Source organism: Aulonocara sp. 'chitande type north' Nkhata Bay, linkage group LG1 (genome assembly GCF_057382095.1).
Source record: "Aulonocara sp. 'chitande type north' Nkhata Bay isolate Kocher_YH1m ecotype deep benthic linkage group LG1, A_spYH_male_GT1.1, whole genome shotgun sequence".
In the NCBI taxonomy this organism is placed as follows: Eukaryota; Metazoa; Chordata; class Actinopteri; order Cichliformes; family Cichlidae; genus Aulonocara; species Aulonocara sp. 'chitande type north' Nkhata Bay.
The window spans coordinates 9209427-9221681 of NC_141344.1; the positions used below are offsets into that span (position 1 = coordinate 9209427).

General features: G+C 38.0%; 1 protein-coding gene across 2 annotated transcripts in view; it reads left to right on the forward strand.

Moving 5' to 3' along the window:
- adcy7 (adenylate cyclase 7) overlaps positions 1-12255 on the forward strand; it is a 62874-nt gene that overhangs the window by 43201 nt on the left and 7418 nt on the right. Inside the window, exons 8-20 of one of the 2 annotated variants that reach the window (XM_086261167.1) lie at positions 970-1097; positions 1422-1580; positions 1684-1816; positions 2326-2505; positions 2926-2963; positions 5264-5323; positions 6869-6943; positions 8553-8619; positions 8729-8826; positions 9009-9093; positions 10165-10302; positions 10460-10501; positions 10713-10918. In XM_086261167.1, the coding sequence (XP_086117293.1) occupies positions 970-1097; positions 1422-1580; positions 1684-1816; positions 2326-2505; positions 2926-2963; positions 5264-5323; positions 6869-6943; positions 8553-8619; positions 8729-8826; positions 9009-9093; positions 10165-10302; positions 10460-10501; positions 10713-10918 (1409 nt within the window). The remainder of the gene's footprint in view (positions 1-969; positions 1098-1421; positions 1581-1683; positions 1817-2325; positions 2506-2925; positions 2964-5263; positions 5324-6868; positions 6944-8552; positions 8620-8728; positions 8827-9008; positions 9094-10164; positions 10303-10459; positions 10502-10712; positions 10919-12255) is intronic. The other variant, XM_086261254.1, reaches the window with a different exon arrangement.

Sequence of the window (12255 nt, forward strand, 5' to 3'; positions counted from 1 at the left end):
GTGAGTCTCTTGGTGCCGGGCCGCGAGAGTTGAGGCTCGGGTGTGAAATTTATGGTTTTCAGGGTTTTTATTGGTTTTTAGAGTTATTATTTTTTTTACTACTTTTAATCATTAACTCAGTTTCCCTGGGTCTTTTCCCGTTTGTTATGAATAAATCTTCTTTTTTTGGTACTGGTACTGGTTTTATTTTGTTGTATTTATCCGCGACACCTTAAAGGCCGTGAAAATATTGTCGGACATAAACCGGTCAGTGGCGCAAAAAAGGGTGGGGAAAGCTGCTGTACATGCTGCAATCTGTCAGATGATTGGCTTAAAACAATCACATAGTAAATCACTTTCTAATCTCATATCACCCTCTTAAAAATTTGCAACAGTAAGTATAATTCTTAAAACAGAGTAGTGCGTTTACAACTGAGGCTACAAGTTTCATCATAAACATTCTGTATCTTTGTATATATCATTGTTTGCATTGGTGCTTGTTCACAAATGGAAGTTTAAGATTGAACTCCTCTCTGACAAAGCTTAGAAAGATCGCCCCCTCTGGCAGGAAGAGTTACATGCTCAAGACCAATTAAATGAAGATGCTAGGGGAGCCATGTTTAACCTCATAATAGTGTTTGGCTATACCATACTCCACATTTCCAGTACAAATGGCTGTTTTATGTTCTGAAATATGTTGTTTTTGTGCTTTCTCCAGTATAAGCTTGACCACAGGGGCATTTCTGGGCCCATTTATATTCAACTTGCACTTCAGTATTTGCCTCTTAAAGCACTGTTGGCACTATAGTGAAATAATCTTCATCTCAGAAAATCAGGGTCTGACAGCTGAAAAAGGAAACACTCACTAATTAAGGTCTGACTGAGGCACTTAAGCCCTAATAGGCAAAGCTGTTTTGTGCAAAGTGGCACATTGATTGATTGATTTATTTATTTTGTGAATGACTTATCCGTTTTTCTCATTCTTTAAAGGAAAACGAATGCATGAGAATCAAGATCCTCGGAGATTGCTACTACTGTGTGTCTGGGCTGCCGGTGTCACTGCCTAAACATGCAAAGAACTGTGTCAAAATGGGTCTGGACATGTGTGAAGCCATCAAGTAAGTTTTTCTTATAACAGTCACTTTTAGCTGTTTTTAACGTACAGTTATTTTCAAGATAGATTGTGTAATGTTTAAATAACCAGGATTTATGCATTAATTATTTATGAAGAGTGTCAGTGGAAGGTATATTAAACTGCGTGGAAGATCTAAGGGGAACATTTTTACCATACAGATTAAAACACAGAAATGTATGGTAGAGATGCACTGAGACACACACACACATACATCCTTGCAGTGTTATTGTGTTTGGAATTACTGAAAATATAGAAATAATATTAAAGAATGAAAACAAGTTTTTGTATTTCTGCAAAACTCCTTCAGGCAGGTACGAGAGGCCACAGGAGTGGATATCAACATGAGAGTTGGGGTTCACTCGGGCAACGTGCTCTGTGGTGTGATTGGACTTCGTAAGTGGCAGTTTGATGTATGGTCACATGATGTCACTCTAGCCAATCATATGGAGTCAGGAGGCCTTCCAGGGTAAGGAGCACTACCCTTTTTACCTTTTCTTGTTTCACATTTAATATCGACTCTTAAAGTTGAAGTTACCAGATTCATTTATTTATTTTGTACATTTGACCAGACGTGTCCACATAACAGAGGCGACTCTGAAGCACCTAAACAAGGCGTATGAAGTAGAAGAAGGAAACGGTCACCTCAGGGACACCTACTTAAAAGAGCTCAACGTCCAGACCTACCTAGTCATTGATCCACGGGTAAGCTTTAAGTCCATATTCCTAAAAAACACAGTTTGTGAAGGATGGAGAGAAATCTTTAGCATTTCAAATGTCTCCTCATACAGATAACTGCTGTTAGGATTTTGAATTTTACTAATAAAACAATCATGTTAATCTTGTAAATCATTTTTATATATTTCACTTTGTATTTTGCACACTGTGGGGTTTTTTAAAATTGGATGTTGCTTGCCATATGTCAAAGAACAATATGTGTTGATATTTTAAATCTTTTTTCCCCTTCCCACTATACTTTTGGGTGTTTGTTTCTCACGACCTCAGCAAACGTTTTTCCTTTTTTCTCCTTGCTGTCTCATCTTAGGTCAGATTTGTCACTATAAAGAATACTGCATAAATGTATTTTTTATTGCAATTTTCATCTCTTTTTGAGCCAATGGGATGGATTCTTTGAGCTATTAGTACATGATATTCACTATCAAATCTTTGCATGTTCATCTACATCTTAAGTCTTAAGTCATCTACATCTTAAGTCCTCCCAGAACAACCAAAAGCCCCCCAAACCTCGGGTGAATGATGGTCTGAAGATGCGAGCATCTGTGCGTATGACCCGCTACCTTGAATCCTGGGGGGCTGTCAAACCTTTCGCCCACCTGCAGAACCGAGACGGCTTCACACCAGACACGATTGTCAATGGCAAACCACGTTTCAAGGTAAGGTCGCTGGATTGTACACCATGGTTTATTTACATTATTATCAAGATGACAATGAAAGAGAATAAAGTTGTTGTTTTCTTTGTGGCTTAGAATGGGATTATCGTGAGGTTGACCATGCACACATACATGCTTGGTCAGCATGCAGCAAAGGCAATGAGTGTGTATTACGTGATTTAGCAGAAGGGGATTTTAATGTTATTTCTGAATGTGATAAGTAAAGGAAATCAAACATATCAGAAGTCAGAAAAGCTTATTTTTACTTTCAAAGCATTGAATTTTTTAAAAAGCTTTAAGAAATCAAGAGATTTAAAAATTGATTTTACATGTCTTTCATCAAAACTAAGGAATCATTGTCTTGTGAGAACATTTCCAAACCAAAATGCTATATAACTACAGTATTATCCTCATCTTTTTCAGGATATTCCTTTGCGACCGAGCTCCAAGAACCCTGAGAGGTAAGACAAATCTTCAGCTGCTCCAGTAGCTACAAAATTAATTCACACATGACTCAAACACAACATGAAAGTTGACATCGACAAAAAGCTTTTTCACACATATGCACGCTGGCTTTTACAACCAACCTACTCAGTAGCATCATTATGACAACTGCCTTAAAAGAAAAGAGTTTCTGGCCAGCAAATTTTCCAGCCAGGACATTCTTATCAGTCCATAAACCCTGAAGTCTTTGCAATGTCTTTATTAATACTGTATTATGTAAGACTATATTGAAGCAGTTAGAAGCATATTATAGTTTAACATCTTGCAGATGTTACATCAATGACTATATTCAGCTATACTTATGGAGATTAACATAATACCCTAAATGTATGCATTTCTGAAAGATCTGAGATTTCAGAGTCATTTTAGATGATATCTAAAACACCAAATAGCATCTAGCTTGTTATCCTCTAGAGTAACTTGCGGTGAGCGTACAAGCAGCGTGCTGAATATGTTCTTCTGTGTGTGCTGGGCTTTTGGAAGAGGAATATGGTACCATTCTTGTTTGTTATTCTAGCTGCTCAGCAGCCCTGAAGTCCTAAGACATCTAATATTGATTTTCAGCCTTGTGCCTTGCGCACAGAGATTTCTCCCAATTCTTGGCATACTTTTATGATATTATGTACTGTAAATTATTTGACAGTCAGCATTTCACAATTTTAGGTTATTCTGAAATTGCCCATCTTTACCTCTGAGAAACATCCCCTGTTTAAGATGCTATTTTTATACCCAATCATGTTACTGACCTGTTGTCAATGAACCTAATTGCTTGCAAAATGTACCAGTTTTGTTGCCCCATCCAAACAGTTTTGATTCGTGTTACTGCCATCACATTCAAAATGAGCTAATATTTTTCCTAAGATGGAACACCTTCTCAGTTTGGACACATGATATGATTACTTTGGGATTTCGTTCTTATTGTGGATAAACTGAGATCTGTAAATGACTGCATTCTCTTTTTACATATATTTTACAAAGCATCACGGCTCTTTTGGAACGGTGTTGTAAATAGCAGATGTAGTAGCATTAGTAGGTCACTTAATATGTAACACAGATGTCTGACGGGCAGTTTATGCTCACTGTTGTCATGCCTTGCCAAAAATGATCTAATTAATGCTTGCAAATGGTGTTGTTTTTATTTTTTGCCCTGTCTTGCACTCTTTGTTACCAGTTTTTGCTCTGATGCACAGTCAGTCTGAAGGCAGGTTGGTCTCTACAAGAATTTCAAGAATACATCAGTCTTGAAGTGTAGAGTTTCCATCTTGGAAATCAGTAGCGAGAAATTGCTGAATGTTTTTATCATTTAGGAGAAAACTCCATTGTGTCAAGCATGAGTACAAATGTTTATGGTGCTTTGCTAACACCAAAGTTCATGCCAGCTTTGACTACAACTGCCATCATCTCCTGTTAGCGTGGTGAAGCAGTTTTTTGGGGAGCTTCCCCTTTTTTCTCAGCACCAACACTTATTATTTAGGAGAAAACTGCAGTGCGTTAAGTGTGCTTCAAAAGCGAGTATAAACGTTTATAGCGCTCTGATTAGGTCACAGCTCTTGCAAGTGTAACTACACGATTAGTGTTTGTTGATTGGTACAGATTTAATATTTCTGAGACTCACAATGATTCTGTTTCATGGAAGCAAAAGTAGTGCTCGAGGATTCGATTTGACTAACAAATAGATTTTTTTTTTTTTTTAAAGCTGTGCTGCAGTGGTAGTTATTCCTGCAGAGGGGTAGGAGTTCTGAGCAATATGAGTAGCCCTTCCACTAGCTTTAAATAATGCATAACCAAATTGATTGTGGTCATAGCTTTTAATGGTTAATTCTCTCTCCCCATCTGGTGAAGGCAGAATCAAAACAGCAAAGCCACTGATCAGTGGGCAGGACACGCCTACACAAAACAGTGTGGGCTGAAGTAATGTGATTAGAAGAGATAAGTGTGATCCAAGTGCACAAGCATTCCTTCCTGAGAGTGTGTAGGTTTGCTGTATCGCGGAAACTGTCAATTTCATTCATGTATTCACAGTCCAATAAGGCTGAGGCTGTCACAGTGAAATGATCTACACGGTTTTAATGACACAACATGGTAGATTATACCGATCTCTGATTAAAACTGACAGTTGTTATTGCACTACGCTCAATTTTTATCTTAAAATGATTATAAATCCTGTGGTTTGTTTTTGTTTTGTTTTGTTTTTTTGGCTCTGCGCTGCTCTGTTGTGATCGATGTATATTTGTGTTTTACTGTTGGACCCCGACAGCTTTGATGAGTCTCTAGAAGAGGCATTCTCCTTACCCGCCCCGCCGCTCGGCAACCCTAAGTGAGTGGAGCCTTCACGGCCCGCAAGGTCCTCAGTCCTTTCAGTGCAGTAGTTCTCAGCCTTTCAGCTTATTCTCCCCAACAAATGCCTCACGTGCGCTTGCGTAAATGCAGACTACAGCGAGCTGAGTTTTACTTTAAATTATGCACTTGCCATGTTTTGTTTTGTTTTCCCAGTCCCCTGCAATCAGTTCGCTTTATGCAGATAACGAAAGAAAAGTTTTAAAGGGGACCTATTATGTGTTTTTATATATATTTTTTTATTAAAGCTGTCACTTTTTACTCATGTATGTTATTTACACATATAAAAACAGCCTTTAAAATTCCGTATGACTAAACTTCAAACACGAGGAACAAAATAAGAATTATTTAACAATTATATTGGGGTTTTTTTCTTCTTTTGCTCAGCTCACCCACTTATGTTCAGTAGTAACAGTAGGCTAAATCGTAACCATTTGTGCTCTCTCTGTGTCTTTCTTGTTGTACTGGAAATGACATATGTGACATATCTGATATCATACATTCTGTGCCACTTGGGAGAGAAGCCAGCAGCGTTGATTTGTTACTCAGTTTCATAATTAAGTGTGCAAGTTTTTCAAAATCTTGAGTGTATAATTCAGTTAGAATACTTGACAGTTGTGAGTACAAGCATAGAAGCTTCACCCACCTGCCATTCAAGCCTTCTGTTTATGAGGGGCCACCAATCGAAAGAAAGACGGCTGGAGATGGTAGGAACGTAAAACGGTGTGTACCAAACAGAGAATAACCTGAGGGGTGGCATCAAGTCCCAATATAAGATAATTAAAAAATGTTTTGAACTCATGCACAGCAACTCGAGTGTAAGAGTAAAAATTTGGACCCGGAAGTGAGCAGAATAGGTCCCCTTCAAATATTTTATATGCATTTTTATAATAATTTTTAAAAGATGATTACTCTAAGTTTGAATGTAATAATTAAAAGCAATGAAATGTTAAAAACTAGACCTCCAGGTTGAGAACTACTGTCTTAGCAGAGAACCTTGCTGTTCTAACACTAACCCGTGCAGTGGTGTAATACGTATTTTCTGACCTTTTCTAACTGCTGCCTCTTTGTAACAGGGCAACATGCGATCTCGGAAGCCCCTAACCTTTGTTAGTGGACTGACATGATCCTATTAACGCTGATCACCTACTGGGGCTTGTGTGGTAATCAGGGTTTCTGCATCTGTGTGAATGTTTCCTTCCTGATGTAGCAGGGGGTTTCCGAGCAGGAGCACGACAGAAACACACCAACCAAATCCCACTGAGATCATCTAACACACAGATCTCTGCAGCATTACCGGCACACTCCCTTTTCGTACAGTAACACTCTTGCAGGCACAACCTACGTTTCCCTTTTCTCACTAATGCTCAGAATGGCATTAACCAAGTGGCCTCCAACCACAGCTACACTGGACCAGAGTGACCCACATGCTTGATCTGGTTTTCCAGCATCTGTTCCAGTCACTCTACATGTCTCTGCGTTTGTCTGCATGCCACTTCCTTATTGTCTCTGTTTTCTGGTCCAGGAAATCCCAGAAGACTCGGTTTGATGAGGAGCTGCACAATGAGATGACCATTACCATAGACGAGCTCAGCAACAAGTAGGTCGATTTCGGTCGAATCACAATTTATGCAATATTTGTAGCATATTTGATAAAATATTGTAATGTGTTGTATTTAACAGGTTTAAAGGAATTGCACAGTGGAGGAAATCCTCTGCTGAATTGTTTCTGATTGAGGTTACATCTTGATCCTTGATGATAAGCCTGACTAATTGTTTACTCTGTTGTTTCCCTGAAATTCTGGATCGGCTGTGTGACCGTTTCTATATGCCAAGATGTTGCAGTTTATTTTTATTCAGCTACTATTGCTTGGTTGTTGGTAATGCTGGTTGTTGATACAACCAACAAAATATTAAAATCCATTAACCCAATTTAAAATTCAGCGATCTGACACCAGCCTGTGTCACAAGCTTTTACTTGAAACCAGCAGCAGCTGAGGCCCTGTGTTGGTTTACCTGCATCCTCTCATGTCAGGTGCTGATCAGAAGTGAGCACAGATGACAAATTTGTTCGCGTTTGGCTCATTTGGTTTGTGCTTTTGTGGTATAGATACCACAGTTTTGCTTAACTGGTCTGTGACAAAAATATTTGCACAAAACAAAAAGCTCATGGTGACCGTAAGAGAAACATTTTGTCACTGAATTTATACTCTGGTACATTAAAAGTGCATGCATGGATCTGATGGAGCAATAAATTACAGACAATGATTTAACTGTTATTCGAAATGTCACATTAGTAATCTAACTGTGACTGAACTTTTAGACCTTGACTGACTGTGCAGATGTTTTAGATAATTAGTGAAGTTGCTGCTTTACAGCTTCAGATATTACAGATTAAAAATAAAGCTTCTCTGAAATCGGAGGCTGCAGCTAAAACATGCATATCGTTCCAGCTGTTGCGCAATGATTTCATTTCATGAAACTGAATGGAAATGATGCACCAATTTAAAAATAATAATAATAATAAGAGCAAAACGAAAAAGGTGATACAGTTTTTTTTGTGTGTGTGTTTTCTACTGTAATTTATAATTATGTGTATTTTTTTTTTTGTTATCAGAGATGTTTTTGTATATGCACAACCATGAGGATACAAAAGGTTATCTAAGTAGATTTAAGAGCAAATTTAATTTGCCTTCTCTGTTCAGCACACAAAGAAATAAAGAAAATTGTATAAGAATTGTTCTGCCCTCCTTTGAATTGGAGCCTTAATGATAAGTGAGCACTTAATACTTAAGAGATAACTATTAATGTTGTAGCATTTATTTGCCATTTCACTGAACTCCACTTAAAGCTGTGTGCAATGTCTTTGTTAATCTTAGAGGTTAAAACATGCAGATTAAGTTAAGAGCCCCCATAATGATCTGTGGTGTTCAGTAAAATTATTTGTTTATAATGAACAGAAATTATGACCTCAGTGTTTTTTCATGTTTTGAGATTTTTTTTCTTTGCCGTTGCATCAAGTTGTTGCATCAGGTGTGATCCAACACAGAGCAGTGCAGCATGTGCCCAGTGTTCACCTTAAAAACAGTCACAATACAGAGCACCTGAAATGTAAATCTCATAGAAGGAGACTGTTAATAACTCCGATTCCACCTTCATTCCCTGCTTTTCTTCTTCCATGCCCACTTACCTCCCTTCATGTGTTGCAGGCAGTGGTACAAGTTTGAAGAGAGCGGCTTAGCTCTGTGGTTTCTGAAGAAAGATCTGGCAAAACAGGTTGGTGAGATTTAATGTTCAATATAAATGACTGCTTCATCATACTTTTACATTTTAGTCATTTTAATACTGAAAAAGAAACATAATAAGTGTCTTCCGCCTTTCTTAGTATCGAGCCCTGGATTTGCCGATGTTCAAACACTACGCCAGCTGTGCCACCTTCATCTTCCTCTGTATCTTCATCATTCAGATGTTTGTTGCAAGGAAGTGAGTATGTTTTTAGTTTTTCGGATATTTGAATATCTGTTCTTCTCATGAGTACAAACTCGGAGGAACAGTTTTTTGAGCATTTGAAAAAGGTTTTAAAGCGCACGACGAAGACGTTTTTATATTTAGAAGATGAGCTGGAGATTGATGTTATTTTGTTTTTTCATTCGTGTCTTCCTAAGGCAACAGAGACTGGCGGTGTTATTTGGAGGGCTGTTTTGTGTGCTGCTCCTGGTCCTGGCGATCTGTTACGCAGGTCACTTACAGGTTTGTCCATTGATTCACATTCAGTATCTGGTTATTTGAGTGATTTGGTACAAGATTCTTTTCAGGCCCCGTTTGTAGAAACCAGGAGAAAAAGCCTTAATGACACAACAACTCTTTCATGCATCTTTACAGTAACATCTAAAGCCAAGCTGGATGCTGGTCAAGCATCAGTGATAAATAGTTTCTCGTTTATCTAGAAACACATTTTAATATTGCATATTCTTAACACACAGGTGGTTTGCTGAAGACATTCAATTTAATTTCCTTGTGCATGGGAAGTAGAAGTTTAATGTTAAATTCTTTATAGACTTTTTTTCAACACATGATGATGATGATGATAAGGATAATTATTATTGTTATTACTTTGTAAAAAAAAAAAAAGTTTAATTATCCAGTAAGTACATAAATATAATCAAATCAAATTTCTATTTTTAATGTTTTATATTCGCAGCGTTTTTAAGAAAATACCAAGGGGATGGGACAAAAATGTCACAACTTTTCACATTTCTTAACTTGTCAAGATATAATACAAAATTCCCTTTTTTTCCCCTGTCTTTTTTTTATCTTATAAATTTGAAAAATCATGAATAGCGGTAATTATATATTGGCATTAAAAATATTATTTTGATTAAAGACCTTGCACATACTGGTGGATCAACCATTACAGAAACGCAAGAATTGATTTTAGTACCCTTTAGTTACCCTGCCACCAGCCCCCACCCACCCTATTGGCACAAGTAATAAAAGCATGAGTGAAAAGGACTTGTGTTTTTGTGCACACTGTGCCAGAATTAGATGATCTGAGAATGGAAACATGGCATGAAAACTATCTCCTGCATTCACTGGGCTACAGCTTACTATAGACGCCCTTCTGACTCTGCAGATGACATCTGACATTCTGTTCTGGACATGCAGTTTTTTGGCTTTCAACTCGGACAGATTCCTTTCCTTGAAAGAGCTAGCTGTGAATCACTCGTGCATGCTGTCTGCAGATAGCTGACTGTAAAAAAGTCACGTTGCTCGTACCTGTTTGATTGCATTTTGTCTTTTTTTCTCCTCACTTCACTGCAGCGCCTGTTTCCGGAGAAGCTGTCAGGTTGCCAGTGGCTGCCAGCTGTGTCAGAGGCAGTGGTTAAACGGCCGTTTGTGCGCCTCCCTCTGGCAACCATCACCACAGCGGTCATCATTATCATGGCTGTGTTCAACCTGGTGAGACTCTGCTCACATGTTGAAGGCTAAGACAGATCCATTTAGTACTCTGGTATTTCTAGCTGTGCTGTTCATAAATGTCATGCCAAGCTTCAAAGCATGTTGTCAGGTCGTTGCTTGTCAGTTGTTTATTTATTTGTTTTTCCACTCCCTGCAGTGCTTTGACCAGGCAGATAAAGACGACTACTCTTGCCTTCCCGTGAGTGATAGATTTAATCCCAGACACGATGGTGTATAAATAGCAGTATTACATTTTAGTGTAAAGTAGTGTGTATTAATTGTAGTTCTCCTAACAGTAAAAAAGAGTGTAGTGTTTTACTTGTTTGCATGCTGCTTATAAATTTGATTTAGGACATTATTTAGATTTGCTACAAGTCTAATTCCATTTTATCCCCTTTTCTGTCCCTCAGTACTCTGTCTACTGCTGCATCCTATCACTCATTGCCTGTGGAGTTTTCCTTCGGATGAGCTTTGAGCTTAAAGTGCTCTTTCTGACTGTGGCCTCTACGGCATATTACGTCATCATTATCAGAAACACGCATACATCCTTTTATGAATACAGCAAAAACCTCAGCACCAAGAAGGACCTTGAAATCTTCACAAATTTGAACTGCAGGTGAGACTGAAGGAAAAGGGTGAATCCCACAGCTTTTCGGGAAATGTATTATTTCCTGTTTTCACGCTGATGACCTGCAAATGTATCTACGTACCTGTGGCTTGTGACCAGTGAAGTTACCGCACCGACAGCAATCACTTTTGTGTTGCTTTAACTATCTCTGTCAGATTCACTTTATGTCACAACTCACATAAGTTAGGCTGTTGTTTATTGGCTGAGTGAAGCACTGGAGACCATGAACTTTGGAGGACTTAATTCTTACTTTATTTACTCTCAGCTTTCTGAGCTCCAGCTCTCCAGCTACTGATCTCTGTGGTTGTCTCACAGGAGTTTGTTTGTTTGTTTCTGGTTTGACTGAGTTGCTGCAGTTGGGCGTTCAATTTTAGCTTTATAATCCTGTTTTGTGTACAAACTGTGTGCTGCATCAGGGACATTTGTTCTCACTATCTAGCCAAGTAGTTTCCCCCACTATTTGCCTCAGTAGGGAGACTAGTGAATTAATAAAGTTGAAAGTAAAAAAAGCAGGATTTTGATTGGTGGAATAATCTTTTTGTTTAGATTGTGATATTATCCTGGATATGGTGACAGCCTTAATGCAAACATGCAAAGGTTGCATTTTAGATTGCATCTGCTGGCATCATGTTTTCTTTATCTGAATCAGTGTATGGCTGCAGTGCAGTAATATTTATCATATAACATCAGATCTACTTCAGCCTAATAGTCAAGACCTGCGTCAGAGCAGCCAAAACATTATCAACGAGCAAATGGCTTAAATCGAGTAGTTCAGTGAGAAAGAATATGACAAGAGTCTAAAATATTATAACAATCCTCTCTAAAGCAAATTAACTGTAATTTCATAATGCAAAATAAAATCCAATAAAACAAGCTTAGTGAGTATGACAAAAGAAAAGGCACAGCAAATGTCAGGTGATGAGAAAGTGGCTCAGTGGAAACTGTTCTGATTGTAGTCTTTAAAAGATGGATGTAACCATAGTGATCTTACCAAGGAGTTTGGACTCATTTCGAAACTTTAGTGTTTTATGTTGTGTTTGTGTGTTGTTGTTTTTTTTTAATCTTATCAGAGGTTAGATTGCTACTTCTGGGGTGGTCTATCACACATCATACCATAATCTTAATCAGACAAGTCAATAAAAATGATCTAAGGCACCAATATCTGCATACTTCTTTCTGAATACATGAATGAATTGGATTCTTAATCAGAGAATTATAGCAGAGAATTTTAGTTTACTGTTATGCCACCTTGTACTTTTAATCACTAGTGGTCAAAGTCATAACCACTGCAAGTTATTATTTTCCAAGTAAAAGTGGAGTCTGTG